The 20,579-nt window shown below is 40.6% G+C and overlaps 1 protein-coding gene across 2 annotated transcripts; it reads left to right on the top strand.

The window, feature by feature from the left end:
* Window positions 1-676: 676 nt before the first annotated feature.
* LOC139530215 (troponin I, fast skeletal muscle-like) lies at window positions 677-6,423 on the top strand. Of its 2 annotated transcripts, none has more exons than XM_071326421.1 (7): window positions 677-946; window positions 2,340-2,372; window positions 2,520-2,556; window positions 5,123-5,248; window positions 5,481-5,570; window positions 5,657-5,830; window positions 6,129-6,423. In XM_071326421.1, exons 2-7 carry the CDS (start codon window positions 2,365-2,367, stop codon window positions 6,210-6,212), a joined length of 519 nt encoding a protein of 172 aa, XP_071182522.1. In that variant the 5' UTR covers window positions 677-946; window positions 2,340-2,364; the 3' UTR covers window positions 6,213-6,423. The 2 variants fall into 2 exon arrangements, with proteins under 2 accessions (XP_071182522.1, XP_071182523.1); XM_071326422.1 differs by having other exon boundaries at window positions 846-942.
* The last annotated feature ends 14,156 nt before the right edge of the window (window positions 6,424-20,579 follow it).

Below are 20,579 nucleotides of genomic sequence, written 5' to 3'. Positions count from 1 at the left end.
ATCAAACACCCCCCCCCCCCACATAACCTTTCAAATTGAAAGTATGGCAATGGAAAAAGTGAGGAAGTTAATGAGTTTTTAACAAACAAAGGCAATCTGCACTTGTAACCAAGTGCAATGTGTAACCAAGCAGAATGAGTAGAGTAGCATTTCAGTTATGTGTTATTCATTATTTTGTTTATCTAAATGTGTTATATGTGGGCCTGCTTAAGCACTCGACTTATTAGATTGTGTTTTGTCTTTAAGACAATACATTTGTTTCAGATGTCAATACAATTTCTGAGTACTTCATTGTTTGGACAAAAGTACAACTTTTGAAAATGTATTAAGATTGTAAAGTACTTCGTTTTCTGGAATTGATAGTATGATTCACTTGTTGAATTACATTACAATGATTCACTTGTTGAATTACATTACTATGATTCACTTGTTGAATTACATTACTATGATTCAATTGTTGAATTAGATTCCAACTTCAATTCATAGAGATTTTAGAAATAAAATGTTTGTACAGTATTGATTACACATTTAGACATCCAAAAGGAACTGAAAGTCAATTTTTTCCAATACTTACATTTGTTATCCATGTTGCCCGTGAATATCATAGACATAGAATAACTTCACTCATATCTATAATTACTTTCCCTATCGCTCCCATACTGTACTGTAATTCTATACTCACTGCCCAGAGCAACATACATGTATGTCTTGGAAGACATCTTGAAGGAAATAATATGAGGTGAACAGGGTTGGGCAGAGTGTATTTCAGGAGCTCGATGTTCCATTGGTCTGACACGGAAACCACTTCCATAAAGAGGACCCGGTGCTTCTGCTGATGTATCATCCGACACCATATATACCGTGTTTCATGTTTCACTGCCTGTTGCTTGCCAGTCTTCCCTTCTTCCTCCAGGTGTGTCCTGCCCTCTTCCTCTTCCTTTCGTAGGTGAGAATCTCTCTTTTCCTGTCTTTCTATCACACTTTGAGTGTGTAGCATCACTGGGATTAAAAGCACAAAGAAATAGAACGAGACTATAAAGCCTCCCAACAGATGTCAATCTTAACTATCAAACACACTCATTGCACATTGCTGTATTACTGTACATCACCTTATGGATCATTACAAATTGAACATATGGAACAGACGAATTCACCTGGCAATACAGGTGTATACACGTCCGGTTTTCCCTCTGACAGCCAGTGGATACTGATAGAAAAATGAAGTTGTCTTGACAGAATGATGTGAGCCATGGCCTCTGCCTTTTTATTCAGATGTATAGAGGTAGATGGAAGATTGTGAAACTTTGGCTAGGTTTCTGGTTAGGGGTGATACTCTTGCAGTCAAAGCTGGTAAATACATTTAACCGAAATCCAGAAAGTTGGTATGTGTTAATTTGAGGAGTTGGATGGTGTAACAGCTTTGTGAAACTGAACAATAGACAGCATGCTGTGTCATGTTAATTGCTATGTATGTGTAATGTTAAACAAGGAGAGTAAGGTAAACTAGTTGTGTTTCATGAGCGATCTTTCATCAGTCTTGGCTTGCTAAATTGTATACTTGACTTAATTCGATGATTTGAAATGTAAATAATTGATTTGATTAGATTATGAATGAAGCAATGGGAAGGTAAAGTGTCAGATGTTCTCAGTTCACAAAAGTGGTCTAATGAATTAGTTAAATCCCTTTAGACATTGCCTATCTTTCTAATTAACTTAGAGCTCAGTCATGTAGCTGGATCCAGACAACAGATGGAATTGGAATAGGGCTCATCTCCACATCAAAACCTTTTTTGAGTTTTGAAAATGTTTGAATGAACTTTTCACTGAGACTTACTGTAATCCTGGGGAGGAAAAAGAGCAAACCATTATATTAGTTGATTAAGTGTGACTATCTTTATTCAACACCTACACATCTGTCTGCAGAATGAAGAAGATGCTGTTGATTTATGTGATTAGGAAGGCTTTTCTGATTCATGCCACAGCGGCAGGTTCATAGATCGAGACATGTGTCTTTGAAGGCAGCAGCAGTTAAAGTCTGTTGAGGAACACTTGGCCAAACTAGGTTCTTAGGTGAAACATTATCCATTTTCAGAGCTAGAGTCTGGAGCGATTATGAGCGAGCTAAATCTGGACCGCTAGAGTCAGGTGTCATCTCTGACTTTTTTTATGGTTGATGGTTGTTGGCGTGTGAAACCCTATCAATCTTCAGCTAAATATCACAGCATGATCTTTAGACCAGACATGTCTCTCGCTTTTGAACTTATTGCACCCTAATGATATTATAAAAGGTTTTATCATAAATATCAAAACAAGTTTTCTCTCTTCTGTCTTCTATTCAGGGTGTGAAGCACAACAACAGCCAAAATGTCGGAGTAAGTCTTGGCATATTTTTTTTTATTCACTAAAAGTTGCATTCCAGACTTTCAGCCTGACACAAAACATGTCTGATCCAGTCATAAGTTCTCTCAGTAATGCAAATGCCGCTTATATCCCTAACAAAAATCCACCTTTCTTCATAGAAAAAAGATGACATCGAGTCGCAGGCATCATCTGAAGGTAAACGAATACAATGAATTGTGATCAATTGTCTGAAAGAATCATTACAGGCACGCCAATACCCAGTACTTGAGTGGATTAGTTTGGCTTTCACACGACTGGTTTAAAAACTTTTCACCTCTTTAATACTTTATATATATTTTTTTACCCCTGTTTCATGGTATCCAATTGGTAGTTACAGTCTTGTCCCATCGCTGCAACTCCCGAACGGCCTCGGGAGAGGTGAAGGTCGAGAGCCGTGTGTCCTCCGAAACACAACCCAGCCAAGCCGCACTGCTTCTTGACACAATGCCCACTTAACCCGGGAAGCCAGCCGCACCAATGTGTTGGAGGAAACACCGTACACGCGCGACCATGTCAGTGATCCCGACCCGCCACAGGAGTCGCCTGCCGGCCAAACCCTCCCCTAACCCGGACGACGCTGGGCCAATTGTGCCCCACCCCATGAGTCTCCCGGGCGTGGCCGAGCCTGGTTTCGAACCAGGATCTCTGGTGGCACAGCTCGCACCGCGCTGCAGTGCCTTAGACCACTTCCCCACTCGGGGGGCCCCTCTTTAATACTTTAAAGGGGAAATTTGCACTTCAAACAATAACACAGTGAACACCTCACCACTGTTTTGGTAAAAAGCTAAGGGATGGTCCCGCATGGCTTACTTAGTTGGTAGAGCATGGCACTTGCAACGCCAGGGTTGTGGGTTTAATCCCACGAGGGATCAGTACGAAAAAGATAAGTACAACAATTTATGCACTTACTGTAAGTCGCTCTAGGTAAGAGCGTCTACTAAATTACTAAAACGTGTTGTTTTTCCATAAATAAATACAAAATGGTTTGGGCCTAGAGAAATGTAACCACTCTCAAATTCATAGACAGGGCTATGAATACAAGGACCATTCATGATATCAAAATTAGACAATTTGTTGGGGCTATACAATGTTTGTTTACAGTTAACATTATTACAAACAATGGAGTAAACAAGCATATATTTTGGCTTCTGATGGGGCATGACAGTTGAGCTAAGTTCATGAGGCATTTATACCACAGTAGGCCTACTGGTCTTCTTGTCTTGTAAGAAAATATAAAGATTCATCTATTGAGTGTTATTGACTTGTTCTACAAATAAATAAATAATCTTTGCTAGCCATAAAACATAGGAAATGTTAGGCTACTCTTATACCAGCCTAACCACGAAAAAAAAAAGATGGAATATACAGTAATTTGTGCAACTTAATACTTTTATTTGAATACAATTTAATTCAAAATACAACACAATTTAGTTTCAAATGTCAAATGTGTAGCCTATAGTTCGTGAATATTTAATTTCCCACTTTTGATAAGAAATGTTCATATTAGATTCAGACAAGTAAAATCATTAATGAATTACGTACATACATTAGAAACAAACAAAAAATATTCATACACTTTTCCATTCATACAATGTGTGGGGTATGATATATTGCCATAGTAGATTTGCCATGGTAAATTAAAAAATGAAATACTTTAGTTCGGTAATACAGAATTGCTATATAGATAAACTGGCTTTAGGTAAAATTGCCGGATCAAATTGTTCCGATGATAATACCCACCAGAGGGCTGGTTGAAATAAGGACTAAAAGCCCAGAGGAAGAGGCGAAGCGAGAGGGATAACCTGTCTTCTCTAGCAGGTGGCGTTTAATCACGATATTTGTCGCTCACCAAGTGATGAGTTTTTGTATGGCGGTCAATGAGAAAGTGTTGAATTTGGTTAACAAAACTGTAATGGCTTATTTGCTACGTGTGGGTTATTTGATCGAATAGAAGTTTCACAATGATAAGATTGTTAGGAGTGTATTGATATACGTAGGACAAGTGACATCCCAGCAACTTTGAGATAAAAAAAAACACTTTATATCGAGTTGTGCTTGGTCACCAATAGTTACCACAGCAACAAAGTCCTAAACCCTGCCCATTTCTAAAATGTATCTTCATAAAAGGTCATTTTCAACCTAACTTTGACCACACTGCTAACCTTGTGCCTAACCCTAACCTTAAATGAAGACCAAAAAGCAAATGTTTGTTTTCATGAATCTTTACAATGTAGCCGATTTCGACTTTGTGGCTGTGGTAATTAGTGGAAACCATTGTGCCTGTTGTTCACACACGTATCTGCCACTCATTGGCTAGAATGTTCCCACCTGATCGTGCCTACTCCCAACTCCCTTCCATGAAGACATTTCTTTTCATTGTTAGAGCAGCCACTAGACCTATCTGGTCATAACAATGGAAAATCTGTGCAAAAAAATTATCCTAATATCTGAGTTAGGGAGTGGTAAATCAGTAGCCAATGTTGTTGCAGTTGAAATCAGCTGCATGGGTGAATTTAGTGCATATTGATGGTTTAACAAGAGACACACTGGAGATAATCTAGTGGCCAAAATTCATTGTAATAGGCCCAATGGGTATATATTATTGATTTAAAAGTCCAAACATTTATGTAGCAATCAAAGATTTCCACTTTAAGTCACATTTTGTTCACCAATACTATGTTGTAGACTAGGTTTGGCCTTACTGTGTTTCTTTGTTCTCCAGAGCTTGGTGCTCCAGATAGCATTTGAGCTGATTGAAGTGGAGAAAAAGGAGGCTGAGCAGGTGAAAAATAATTTCATGGCTGAGATCCCTGCCCTGGATTTGTCTGGAGATCAATCGGCGCTGATGGTACGATACTAGTCACTCATTCATTTACACAAGCTTTGCACATCTAGTCCAATGTTCTAGGCCTGCAGTGTACCATTGGTGGTTCTTGTAATAAGCAATGTGTATTTGCATACAAAGTACACAGACTCCAATTCCTTTACTCTAAATAACTGTTGCCTGGAGAGACTGATTCCTTCAGGAGAAGATAGTTTGTGTTACAAATTCTATGACTGATGTGTTTGTGTACCAACAGGAAATGCTCAAAAAGTTGGCCCATACCATCGACAAGGTAGATGAGGACAGATATGACGCAGAATCAAAAGTGTCGAAGGCTGACAAAGAGGTAGATTGTATTGTATCTTGTATCTTTCCTCATATTGAAACATATACAGCAAATCTAATCTTTCTCCTGACTTTCTCACTTCCCAGATTGAGGACTTGAAGATGAAAGTGATTGAGATCCAGGGCATGAAGAAGCCAGCCCTGAAGAAAGTGCGTATGTCTGCTGATGCTATGCTCCAGGCTCTACTGGGAACCAAGCACAAGGCTTCCATGGATTTCAGAGCGAACTTGAAAGAAGTGAAGAAGGAGGTCAAAGAGGAGGTGGGTATTTGTGTGGAAACCTGCATAGCAGAAAGTACTGTGTACCGAATCTGTACTGAGCTTTGATTGTCCAATGTGGCTCAGTTGGTAGAGCATGGCACTTGCAACACCAGGGTTGTGGTTTGATTCCCGCGGGGGACCCGTACAAATATAAATGTATGCACTCATTACTGTAAGTCACTCTGGATGAGAGCGTCTGCTAAATGGCTAAAACCTTTTTTATATGAAAGAATCAGTTGATAGTATATCCTCAATATGTCTTTGATATATCATCTATCACAAACTTTCTGTCATGCAGGCAGCGGATGCAGTTGGTGACTGGCGCAAGAACGTTGATGAACAGGCTGGCATGGACGGCAGGATGAAAAAGTTTCAGGGTTAAACACAGCTGTCTTTTCTCGTATTGTGGTACAGAGATGGATTTATATGACCTTGTTGTTTGGCATCCCTGCAGGAAGAGGATCTTTGATCCGAAATGCTGTTCTTTTTTTTACTGTAGCTGTTCAACTTTTCAACACTATGGTTTTGGATCTCTTTCTCTCTCTGTCTCGCTCTCTCCGCCAAATAAAACAATAAAAAATGTTTAAAAAGCTTGTGAAAGTTTTTGTCATCCGTTTGCATATATTTAGATCTGGAAATTGTACCTGTACAGTGGCTAGATCCAATACAATAAATATAATTGGGATTTAGCAAAGTGTTATATACAAAATATATATTGTTTGATTGATAGTTTTTTATATATATTTTTTTTTTGAGATACAACAACAAACACACAACCTTGGATTGAACAACCAATTATTATTCATTAAATAGCCAACCTCATTTTTTTCATCCAGATTAGGAAATTGTTGTGGATGTAATCTGAAGTTCGAAATAATACTGTTCTTAACATCTGTTGTGCTAATACTTTTAGCCAGAGCCATATACAGTACATAGAGAGTTAGGTCAATGTGGTTAAATGTTCAGATAGCAACCACTATGGATGATAAAGTTGTGCTAAGGGACAATTAACGCTTCTGTGTTGTGCTGTTTATTTCTGATCGTTTTCAAAACCTGTGAAGATGTCCAGTGAAAGCAGATATGCAATTTGATGACACAGTAAAGACTTGGATACACCAACTTTCAAGAATAAAGTTCTATATGGGTGCTAACACAGACGTTCTAAAACCTGGCCTAACTCTCTATGTACAGTGCCTTCGGAAAGTATTCAGACCTCTTGACTTTCTCCACATTTTGTTACGTTACAGCCTTATTCGGAAATTGAGGAAATAAACAAGGTGTGAATAGGTTTTTAGAAAAATATTCACGTTTATTAAACATAAAAATCAGAAATCAATATTTACATAAGTATGCAGACCCTTTGCTATTAAACTCGAAATTGAGCTCAGGTGAATCCTGTTTCCATTGATCACCCTTGAGATGTTTCTACAGCGGATTGGAGTCCACCTGTGGTAAATTCAATTGATTGGACAAGATTTAGAAAGGCACACACCTGTCTATATAAGGTCCCACAGTTGACAGTGCATGTCAGAGCAAAAACCAAGCCATGAGGTCAAAGGAATTGTCCGTTGAGCGCCAAGATAGGATTGTGTCGAGGCACAGATTGGAGGAAGGGTACCAAAACATGTCCGCAGTATTGAAGGTCACCAAGAACACAGCGACCTCCAATATTCTTAAATGGAAGAAGATTGGAACCACCAAGACGCTTCCTAGAGCTGGCCACCCGGCCAAACTGAGCAATCGGGGAAGAAGGGCCTTGGTCAGGGAAGTGACCAAGAACCCGATGTTCACTCTGACAGAGCTCCAGAGTTCCTAGGTGGAGATGGGAGAACCTTCCAGAAGGACAACCATCCGTGCAGCACTCCACCAATTAGGCCATTATGGTAGAGTGGCCAGATGGAAGTCACTCCTCAGTAAAAGGCACATGACTGCCCGCTTGGAGTAAGCCAAAAGACACCTAAAGACTCTCAGACCATGAGAAGCAAGATTCTCTGGCCTGATGAAACCAAGATTGAACTCTTTGGCCTGAATGCCAAACATCACATCTGGAGGAAACCTGGCACCATCCTTACGGTGAAGCATGGTGGTGGCAGCATCATGCTGTGGGGATGTTTTTTAGCGGCAGGGACTGGAAGACTAGTCAGGATCGCGGCAAAGATGAACGGAGCAAAGGACAGAGAGGTCCTTGATGAAAACCTGTTCCAGAGCACTCAGGACCTCAGACTGCGGCGAAGGTTCACCTTCCAACAGGGCAATGACCCTAAGCACACAGCCAAGATAATGCAGTCTCTGAATGTCCATGAATGGCCCAGTCAGAAAACTAGACTTGAACCTGATCGAACATCTCTGGAGACACCTGAAAATACCTTGAAGCAACGCTTCCCATTCAACCTGATAGAGCTTTAGAGGATCTGCAGAGAAGAATGGGAGAAACTCCCCAAATACAGGTGTGCCAAGCTTGTAGCGTCATACCCAGGAAGACTTGAGGCTGTAATCGCTGCTAAAGGGTCTGACTACTTATGTAAATGTTGTATTTCATTTTTTTATATTTAATAAATTAGCAACATTTTCGAAAAACCTGTTTTTGCTTTGCCATTTTGGGCTATTGTTTGTAGATTGATGAGGGAAAAAATCTGTAACCTAACAAACTGGAAAAAGTCAAGGGGTCTGAATACTCTCTGTATATGGCTATGGTTTTAGCTAATGGAAAGTGTTTGGTCACAGATACCTTAAAAAAAGGTAGGGGTGTGTATCTCCTTCGCATAGAGTTGATCCGGCTGTTGATTGTGGCCTGTGGAATGTTGTCCCACAACTGAGTATGCAGGCCATGGAAGAACTAGTACATTTTCAGCTTCACGGAATTGTGTACACGTCCTTTTGACAGAAATCTGAGAAAATCAGAAAGAGGGCAAATACTTTTTCACGGCACTGTATATAAACTGTATATATATATACATATACAGTACAAGTCAAAAGTTTGGACACACCTACTCATTCAAGGGTTTTTCTTTATTTGACTATTTTCTACATTGTAGAATAATAGTGAAGACATCAAAACTATGAAATAACACATATGGGATCATGTAGTAACCAAAAAAGTGTTCTGCAATGTAGAAAATAGTAAAAATTAAGAAAAACCCTGGAATGAGTAGGTGTGTCCAAACTTTTGACTGATACTGTATATATGTGTGTTTGTGTGTGTGTGTATGTTTAATATAGCTTGTAAATGTTTTTGTCATGTTTTCATAAAATAGCATTGCCAGTTAGGCCCAAATTGCCATGGGGCGTGCTTCTGCCAGTGAAACATTGCACTCAACGAGTTAATGCCTATCTTCCCAGAAGAGTACACTACAAAGCAGGATCAATGAATTAGCCAGCTAACTTTGGTAAACAACCAGACAAATGTTGATTTTTTGGTTCATTAAGAATGCTAAACATAGGAACTTAATTTTGGTTGTTGTAGATCATGACCATTTCAAGCTTATCTTTTAAAAACAAAAAAGTTTTTTCGGAATATTCAGGCACCTTGATCCTGCTTTGTAGTATACCCCTCTGATGAGTCCCTAATTCGCCATATCCGTGAGTCTGTAAGGTTCTGTGATAGATCCAGCAGCCCTACTGTAGGCTGTTATTTGTGTTATGCATAGCTTACACTACATACACACAAGTATGTGGACGCCCTTTCAAATTAGGGGATTCAGCTATTTCAGCCACACCCGTCGCAGACAGGTGTATAACATCAAGCACACAGTTATACAATCTTCATAGACAAACATTGGCATTAGAATGGCCTTACTGAAGAGCTCAGTGATTTTCAACATGGCACCGTCATAGAATGCCACCTTTCCAACTAATCAGCTGCCCCAGTAAGTGCTGTTATTGTGAAGTGGAAACGTCTAGGAGCGACAATGACTCAGCCACGAAGTGCTAGGCCACACAAGCTCACAGAACGAGATCGCCGAGTGCTGAAGCGCGTAGCATGTAAAAATCGTCGGTCTTCTGTTGCAATACTCGCTACCAAGTTCCAAACTGCCTCTGGAAGCAACATCAGCTCATTAACTGCTCGTTGGGAGCTTCATGAAAGGGGTTTCCATGGTCAAACAGCCGCACACAAGCCTAAGATCACCATGCGCAATGAAAAGCGTTGGTTGGAGTGGTGTAACGCTTGCCGCCATTGGACTCTGGAGCAGTTGAAATGCGTTCTCTGGAGTGATGAAACACACTTAACCATCTGGCAGTCCAACGGATTAATCTGGTTTTGGCGGATGCCAGGAGAACGTTACTTGTTTCAATGCATAGTGCCAACTATACAGTTTGTGGAGGAGGAATAATGTTCTGGGGCTGTTTTTCAATGTTCGGGCTAGGCCCCTTAGTTCCTGTTTCAGCATGACGATGCCCCTATGCACAAAGCGAGGTCCATACAGAAATGGTTTGTCGATGATCGTTGTGGAAGAACTTGGCTTGCACAGAGCCCTGACCTCAACCCCATCGAACACCTTTTGGATGAAGTGAAACGCCGACTGCGAGCCAGGCCTAATCGCCCAACATCAGTGCCGATCTTACTAATGCTTGTGGCTGAATGGAAGCAAGTCCCCTCAGCAATGTTCCACATTTAGTGGAAAGACTTCCCAGAAGAGTGGAGGCTGTTATAGAACCAAAGAGGGCAACAACTCCAGATTAATGTCCATGATTTTGGAATGAGATGTTCGACGAGTAGATGTTCACATACTTTTGGTCATGTAGTGTATATTTAGATCTGGAAATTGGACCTGTGCAGTGTAGAGATCCAATCCAATAAATATAACTGAGACTTTGTGGTCAATTGTGGATTTTGATGTGTCCTTTTGGGTCATTGCTGGAAGATCCACATGCGGCAAAGTTTCAGCCTCCTGGCAGAGGCAACAAGGTTTTTGGCAAAAATGTCCTGGTACTTGGTAGAGTTCATGATGCCACTGACCTTAACCACGGCCCCAGGACAAATGGAAGCAAAACAACCCCATAACATAAAAAAATCCAGCACCATATTCTGCATATGCATCAGTCTTGGCCAAATACCTCTATTGTCGTCTCATCTGAACATAGCACCCGGTTCCAATCCAAGTGCCAATGCCGTTTAGCAAACTCCAGGTGTATACATTTGTTGGTTGCTCTCATAAGTTTGTTTTTATGGCAACCCTTCCAAATAGCCAATTGGCATGGAGATGGTGTATAATTGTAGATTTGGACACTTGGTGACCCCAAGATGCGACCAAGTTCTGTAATTCTCCAACTGTGGCCCATCTTCCTCACTGTGCGTGGAGACAAGATACACTTGGATCCTCTATTAGACAAGTTTACCACTGTTCCAGTGGTTGTAAATGTCTTAGTCTTTTCCCTAACAGTGGTAAGTAGTATATTTGGGTTTTTAATAATTTTTTTGTACCAATTGCCTGATTTATGAAAGTCAACAAACCTTTGTCTCTTTTCATTTGTGAGCGCTTTGCCTTTTACCATGGTGACGGATGACAAAGGGATTTTACATGCTTGTTATCTCATTTTTATGCCCCAATGAAACAGGAAGCCATGGAAGGCTTAAACTGAAATTACCTTAAACGAGTAGAATGTTAATGCAGATTGAATTTTCTAAGATTTAATTGCTAAGAATCTTTAGGGGTGCCAATCAAACAAAATATTTTTCTCTGAGCAATTGCATTAGTATAAAATAATTTTCACATTTTTTTGAGCATTCAATGGAGCTCTGTATTTATTTATTTTATAGTCTTTTTTGCTAATCTATTTCAAGGATGCCAATAATTTGGCAGGTGACTGTACATGCACATGTATTGTGCAGACATTGCTAAAACATTTACCCACAAATATTTTCAGACATTACTCAGATTTACTCAGATGTGCCCGTCTGAGCACCTAACCACCCATTCACGCTCAATATTTGAATGCTTAGCCTATTCAGTTTCGATATCAAACCTCCAGGCAGCCAGCTCCTCCCAATGGCATACAGATACCTTAGCAGTCCATCTACGGTCACGATGGCCTGTATTTAATGGCCCTCCTCAGCTCCCTGGGCCAGCAGTTAAACTTGGGCTGGGCATCTTAGGTTACCTCCAAGAAACTCAAATGCAGTACTGAGACTGGAGGACTGGCTAAGTATATCCCCTGACGCGGGTTCAGAATGCAAGATGATGCCATAGTGCTGTATTTGGAGCATCTGACTCCACCAAGGCACATCATTTATAAAAGACGCGATATTCAGGAGACTCCTTGGTGGAGATCTACTGTCAGTGGTCTCCTGGGACTTACTTGGGGGGGGGGGGAATTCTGTCGAGTTAAACGCGTGTAAATGGAATATAATTGGCTTTTTATGCACTTTTCTCTCTAAGTGTATTCTGACCTTGAACTTAAAAGGAGAAGTTTCCTTTTTTTACAGCCAATCTCAATTTTTTATGTGAATGGCATGTCTAGAAGGGTCTAGACACCTTTTTTTGCGATTTCACATTTTTGAGAAACTTACCCCAAATAGAAAATCACTTCCTCATCCTCCTTGTCTAGTATGGGGGCCCTGAAAAAACATGAACAAGGCTCCAAAAACATCCAAATAGGTCCTTTTAGAAACAGCAAAGCTCTCAGTATAGTAATGTTGGTCTTTAGATGTTGTACACATGTAATTGTGTTGTTCTGTACTTTATCCGCAACGTTATATTCCATTTTGTTGCAACTCGAGTGATACAGTATCTCTCAATCCATTCTACATGTACCTGCCAAAATAAAGGAAACACTTGAGTAAATGAAGCTCATGAAACACATAAAGTGTTGTAAAGTGTTGGTCCCATGTTTCATGAGCTGAAATAAAAGATCCCAGAAATGTTCGATATGCACAAGAAGCATATTTTTTTTAAATGTTGTGCACAAATTTGTTTACATCCCGGTTAGTGTACATTTCTCCTTTGCTAAAATATTCCATCCACCTGACAGGTGTGGCATATCAAAAGGATGATTAAAAAGCATGATCTTGTGGTGGGAACTATAAAAGGCCACTGCAAAATGTGCAGTTTTGTCACACACCGTGAATTGCTCAAGTTTTTTAAGGTATCTGTGACCAACATATGCATATCTGAATTTCCAGTCATGTAAAATCCATAGGCTAGGGCCTAATGAATGTATTTCAATTTACTGATTTACTTATATGAACTGTAGCTAAGTAAATCTTTGACATTGTTGCATGTAACTTTGTTCAGTATATTTTGAAAGCATGGGCTGCTTCCACACATGAAGTTCCAGACAGTTGTAGATTCTATACCAAGGCGCATTGAAACTGTTCTGTCGGCTTGGGGTGGCCCAACGCCATTTTCAGATGCTTTATGTTGGTGTTCCCTTCATTTTGTCAGTAACATGAAGCAGCAGGCTGAAAATGGAACAGCTTTTGCTCCAGTCACGCAAAAGGGAATATAACATTCCGGATTAAGTTAGGAATGACACAATTTCATGTGTACAACACCTAAAGACCTGCATCACTATACTGACAGCTTTGCCATTTCTAAAATGATGTATTTGCGTGTTTTTGTAGCCTTTTTTTGTTTTTCAGGGCCCCCATACTACATTTTTACATTTGACATATTAGTAATTTAGCAGACACTCTTATCCAGAGCATGAATGAATGTAAAGTTGCGTATCATCTGTGTAGCAGTGAAAATCAATGCTGTGCTTTCTGGTAACACTGCCAAAGGGTAACATATGTAAACTAAACCGTACCGGACCAAAAATCAAAGCTTGTGGAATGCCACGTGTCACACCCTGATCTGTTTCACCTGTCTTGTGCTTGTCTCCACCCCCCGCCAGGTGTCACACATTTTCCCGATTATCCCCTGTGTATTTATACTTGTGTTTTCTGTTTGTCTGTTGCCAGTTCGTCTAGTCTCGTCAAGCCTACCAGTGTTTTTTCCCGTACTCCTGTTTCTCGTTAGTTCCTGTTTTCTAGTTCTCCTGGTTTTTGGCCATTCTGCCTGCCCAGACCCTGAGCCTGCCTGACGTTCTGTACCTCTTGACACTGCCCTGCATTACTGACTCCTGCCTGCCCTGACCCTGAGCCTACCTGCCGTTCTGTACCTTATGGACTCTGCCCTGGATTACTGACCTCTGCCTGCCCTTGACCTGTCGTTTGCCTGCCCCCTGTTTTGTAAATAAACATTTGTTATTTCAAACTTTCTGCATCTTGGTCTTATCCTGAGGTCTGATAACATGTGATATGTATTTTCTCTGAGTTAAATAGGTCCTACACAAATTTAGAACTAGACTGGAGAGGCCAACCCGCCTCTCCTGTCTGTCCCAAAGGACATCATGGTCAACAGTGTCCGAAAGCTGTTTTGCATCTGTGTTGGCTCTAAGATCATTTACCACTTTAACTAACCAGATTGGAAAACCAGATTGGAAGTTTTAAAAAATACAGTAGGCACTTAAAAAATGATTTAGCTGGGGCCTCCCGAGAAGCGCAGCGGTCTATGCCACTGCATTGTGCTAGAGGCAACACTACAGGCTGTATCACAACCTGCTGTGATCAGGAGTCCCACATGGGGGCGGACAAGTCGTCCAGGTTAGGGGAGGGTTTGGCCGGGGGGGCTGTACTTGTCGCATCGCAGGCTGACCTTGGTCATCAATTGGTGCTGCCGGCTTCCGGGTTAAGCGGGCTGGTGATAAGAAGCATGGTTTGGCGGGTCATGTTTTGGAGGACACATGACTTGACCTTTGCCTCCGGAGCCTGTTGGGCAGTTGCAGCGATGAGACAAGATCGAAATTGGAGGTAAAATTAAAATAAAAACATTTACAGTGGCTGCTTCAAAACCTATTTCTCCAGAAGTTTGCTTAAAATAATGGAAGGTTGAAGATTGGCTTAAAATTGCTAAGAGCTGAAGAACCTAGATTACTTTTCTTCAGAAGGGGTTTCACCGTAGAAGTTTTTAGTGCAGTGTTGAAGGTTCCTGTGAATATGTAGTGGTTAACAATAGCTTGCACTTCTTCAGATATGCAATTAAAAACTGTTTTGAAGAAGTTGGTGGGGATAGGATCGAGAAGGCAGGTAGAAGGCTTAAATTGAGATATCCCTTTCCTGAGCATGTCTGTGTCAACCATGGAAAATAAATCCACAGTGCCTTTGCGTGATAGGCTAGAGCACGTATCATCAATCTTTTCATTAGGTCTTGCTTGACTGTTACCCAGCCTAATGTTTGTTATCTTATCTCTGAAATATGCCACAAACTCATCACATTTAAATGTGGAGGAAAGTTCACATAGTTTTGAAGGGGTAGGATTTATCAAGCCACCAATGGTCGAGAAGAGCACTCTCAAATGATTCTGATTGTTAGTAATCAAGTTAGAAAAATGAGCCTGTCTGGCATTTCTAATTGCCTTGTTATACAGAGCCTTCTGAAAGTATTCAGACCACTTGACTTTTTTCACATTTTGTTAGGTTACAGTCTTATTCTGGAATTGATTAAACCTATTTTTTTCTCATCAATCTACACACAATACCCCATAATGACAAAGCAACAACAGGTTTGTAGACATTTTTGCAAATTGAAAAATAAACAGAAATATCACATTTACATAAGTATTCAGACCCTTTACTCAGTACTTTGTTGAAGCACATTTGGCAGCAATTACAGCCTCGAGTCTTCTTGGGTATGACGCTATAAGCTTGGCACACCTTTATTTGAGGAGTTTCTCCCATTCTTCTCTGCAGATCCTCTAAAGCTCTGTCAGGTTGGATGGGGAGCTATTGGTTGGATGGGGAGATATTTTCAAGTCTCTCCAGAGATGTTCGATCAGGTTCAAGTCCGGGTTCTGGCTGGGCCACTCATGGACATTCAGAGACTTGTCCCGAAGCCACTCTTGTGTAGTCTTCGCTGTGTGCTTAGGGTTGTTGTCCTGTTAGAAGGTGAATGTTCGCCCCAGTCTGAGGTCCTGAGCGCTCTGGAGCAGGTTTTCATCAAGGATCTCTCTGTACTTTACTCTGTTCATCTTTGCCTCGATCCTGACTAGTCTCCCAGGCCTTGCCGCTGAAAAACACCCACGCAGCATGATGCTGCCACCTCCATGCTTCACCGTAGGGATGGTGCCAGGTTTCACCCAGATGTGACACATGGCATTCAGGCCAAAGAGTTCAATCTTGGTTTCATCAGACCAGAGAATCTTGTTTAAAAAAAATGTAATCCATTTTAAAATAAGGCTGTAATTGAGCAAATGTGGAAAAAGTCAAGGGATCTGAATACTTTCCGAAGGACTGTATATGCCAAGTTGCTCTCTCATAATAGCATAATGGACCTGCAACTTTCACTTTCTCCACTTCCGCTCTGCCTTTCTGCAATTTTTCTTTAATTTATTAGTGTCACGTTCTGACCTTAGTTTCTTTGTTATGTCTTTATTTTAGTTTGGTCAGGGCATGAGTTGGGGTGGGCATTCTATGTTGTTTTTTCTATGTTTTGTTCTATTGTTCTATTTCTATGTGTTTGGCCTATTATGGTTCTCAATCAGAGGCAGGTGTCAGTCGTTGTCTCTGATTGGGAGCCATATTTAGGTAGCCTGTTTGTCATTGTGTGTTGTGGGTGATTATTTTCTGTTCTGTGTTTTTGTTTCACCGTACAGGAGTGTTCGTTTGTCGTTTTATTGTTTTTGTTCAGTGTTCATTATTCGTATTAAAACAATATGGACACTTACCACGCTGCGCATTGGTCCTCCTCTTCTTCCAACCACGACAAGTGTCACAATTAGTTTCCTCACATACATGGAGGGAACGATTTGTCATTTCCCATATAATTGATGAGGACCTCCATGTGGCAAATTTACGGTTCCTTACTAGACGTCTGCGAGCGTTATTAAAATAGGCTGACGGCCTCGGGTCGTGCGCCAGGGCCCGCTCTTCCAGGAAGTCAACAAATGAAGTCTCTCGGACATTTGGTTTCCGTTTGATCCTTCTTTTTTTTAAATGTAATTTTTCCTATGTACCGAAAGATTCCACCAGATGGCGACTGGCTGCTTATTGCAAATGGACAAGAAATCCCCAAACAGACATGGTCGTTTCTCCTACACGGAAAAGACTTCGAAGACGAAACTCGGTGAGCACAGGAATGGCCAAATGGGCTTTTAGCCCAGAAAGAAGATGGCGTCAAGGCCTCAACGCTTTTTGAGTTAACTTCTTATGGCTGAAGGGGCAGTATTGAGTAGCTTGGATGAAAGGTGCACAGAGGTGCCCAGAGTAAACGGCCTGCTCCTATGTCATAGTTGCTAATATATGCACATTATTATTAGTATTGGATAGAAAACACTCTTAAGTTTCTAAAACTGTTTGAATTATGTCTGTGAGATTAACAGAACTCATATGGCAGGCAAAAACCTGAGAAGTTCCACTTCCTGTTTGGATATTTTCTGGGGGTGCCAGAGTTTCAACCAAGCTCTCATTGAAAATACAGAGAGATATTGATGGGTTTTCACTTCCTACGGCTTCCACTGGATGTCAACAGTCAATAGAACTTTGTCTGATGACTCTAATGTGAAGGGGGGCCAAAAGAGACAGGAATGAGTAATCACTTCCATGAGGTGCCCACGCATTGAACTGGCGCGTTCACGTGAGAGTGAGCTCCGTTCCATCGGTCACTTGAAGTCGATGTAATTCTCCGGTTGGAACGTTATTCAAGATGTATGTTAACAACATTCTAAAGATTGATTCGGTACATCGTTTGACATGTTTCTACTGACTGTAACGGAACTTTTGGACATTTCGTCACGTTATAGTGGACGCGCTTTGAGACTTTGGTTAGGGCGTTTGGTAAACAATTCGAAAGTAGCTAATTGGACATAAATAACGGACATTATCGAACAAATCAAGCATTTATTGTGGACCTGGGATTCCTAGGACTGCATTCTGATGAAGTTCATCAAAGGTAAGGAAACATTTATCATGTATTTTCTGGTTTCTGTTGAGTCCAACATGGCGGCTAATTTGGCTATTGTTCTGAGCTCCGTCTCAGATTATTGCATGGTTTATTTTTCCGTAAGGTTTTTTGAAATATGACACAGCGGTTGCATTAAGGAGAGGTATATCTATAATTCCATGTGTATAACTTGTATTATCATCTACATTTATGATGAGTATTTCTGTTGAAACGATGTGGCTATGCAAAATCACTTGATGTTTTTGCAACTAGTGAATCTAACGCGCCAATGTGAACTCAGATTGTTTTATATAAATATGAACTTTATCAAACAAAACATGCATGTATTGTGTAACATGAAGACCTATGAGTGTCATCTGATGAAGATAACCCAAGGTTAGTGATTAATTTTGTCTCTATTTCTGGTTTTTGTGAAAGCTATCTTTCGCTGGAAAAATGACTGTGCTTATTGTGGTTTTGTGGTGACCTAACATAATCGTTTGTAGTGCTTTCGCTGAAAAGCATATTTGAAATCAGACACGTTGGTGGGATTAACAACAAGATTACCTTTAAAATGATATAAGACACATGAATGTCTGAGGAATTTTAATTATGAGATTTCTGTTTTTTGAATTTGGCGCCCTGCACTTCGACTGGCTGTTGTCATATCGATCCCGTTAACCGGACTGCAGCCATAAAAGGTTAATGCAACAGCTGTGTCAGATTTCAAAATAGCTTTACTGAAAAAGCACACCATGCAATAATCTGATTACAGCGCTAAGCCACAAAAAACAAGCCATACAGATACCCACCATGTTGTGGAGTCAGTAAAAGTCAGAAACAGCATTTTAAATATTCACTTACCTTTGATGATCTTCATCAGAATGTACTCTCAGGAATCCCAGTTCCACAATAAATGTTTGTTTTGTTCGATAAAGTTCATCTTTATGTCCAAATACCTCCTTTTTGTTAGCACGTTTAGTTCACCAATTGAAATTCACAAGGCGAAAAGTCTAAAACTTTCTATTACAGTTCGTAGAAACATGTCAAACGATGTATAGAATCAATCTTTAGGATGTTTTTATCATAAATCTTCAATAATGTTTCAACCGGACAATTCCTTTGTCTTTAGAAATGAAAAGGAACGCAGCTCACTCTCACGGCCGCGCGCATGACTTAGCTCATGGCACTCTGCCAGACCTCTTAGTCAAACAGCTCTTATTCTCTCCCCCTTCACAGTAGAAGCCTGAAACAAGGTTCTAAAGACTGTTGACATCTAGTGGAAGCCTTAGGAAGTGCAATATGACCCCATAGACACGGTATATTCGAAAGGCAATGACTTGAAAAACTACAAACCTCACATTTCCCACTTCCTGGTTGGATTTTTCTCAGGTTTTTGCCTGCCATATGAGTTCTGTTATACTCACAGACATCATTCAAACAGTTTTAGAAACTTCAGAGTGTTTTCTATCGAAATCTACTAATAATATGCATATTTAGCTTCTGGGCCTGAGTAGCAGGCAGTTTACTCTGGGCACGCTTTTCATCCGAACGTGAAAATGCTGCCCCCTATCCCAAACAGGTTATGTACCTGCATAAGATATGTCTGAACACCAACTACTGAGAAGCGCGTAGGAAAGGCGTGAGCAGGACAGGCGTTACAATTCCTAAGTCTGAATCTGGCCCTTGGTGAAGAGGTGCAGTCTGGTAGTCATGGTTTCATTTGGTCTTAGTTCAACTCTAGTAGGGATATTCCTTAATGTAGTTATATTGATCATCATTTTGCTGCTGATCCTCTGTCTCCACCTCTAAATGGAGGCTGTTTTTGTTATTATTTGAGAGGGGCAAAAGGAGAAATTGAGTGGAGGGTTGTGATCCCACAACCTAAGGTGGGAAAAAAGGCTGCCTAAGTATGATCCCCAATCAGAGACAACGATAGACAGCTGCCTCTGATTGGGAACCATACCCGGCCAACAAAGAAATAGAAAAACTAGAATGCCCATCCAAATCACACCCTGACCTAACCAAATAGAGAAATAAAAAGGCTCTCTAAGGTCAGGGCGTGACATAATTCTTATTTTCAATGCCAGTTGTTATTCAGATAGTTAAGACCCTTTTAATGTTATGACTTGGATGTATGACAGATTGCATCCAGAAATAAAAAATTACATTTATAGATGAAAAATGCTAACATTTGGTAGTCATATCGCCCTTACTGGCATATCCAGTCTGCAGCCAAGCATGTGTTGATATTCTGTCAGTGATGTCATGACTCTGTGTTCTGGCTTATTTCAAACCCAGGTCAGTCAGCCGTAGAAACAGAGCGAGCATTCACAAGATTGCATTTATTACTGTAGGTGCAATGGCAGCCTTTAAAATAATCCCTGTTTTTTGGTCCCATGTGTTTCAGTTGGTAGAGCATGGCACTTACAACACCAGGTTTGTGGGTTCAATTCCCCCGGGGGACCAGTACAAAAATGCATGTACTCACTACTGTAAGTTGCTCTGCTTAATGACTAAAATGTAACACAATAAAATGCATGAGGGGAATCTAGACCAATCCTTTCTTCATCAACACACATGTAGACCAGATATACAGAATCAAGTGAACATATGGAAACAAATCCCCTTTGTTTTCCTCATCATGATCGTCATTTCACTGACCTGAACATGCTTCTGATAGAAGCAAAGACAAAAACAGACACTATTGCCGGCTTGTACAGTAAAGTTGGCAGAGATTCGGGGTTGAAGGTGTGTCTGTTTTCTAGACCTTTATTCAGAGAGAACTGAAATGTCTTTATAATACCAATGGTCGACATGGCCAATAGGGC

This window comes from Salvelinus alpinus, chromosome 9, assembly GCF_045679555.1.
Source record: "Salvelinus alpinus chromosome 9, SLU_Salpinus.1, whole genome shotgun sequence".
Lineage (NCBI taxonomy): Eukaryota > Metazoa > Chordata > Actinopteri > Salmoniformes > Salmonidae > Salvelinus > Salvelinus alpinus.
The sequence above is the reverse complement of the archived record's forward strand: the minus strand, read 5'-3'. Positions and strand labels throughout refer to the sequence as shown.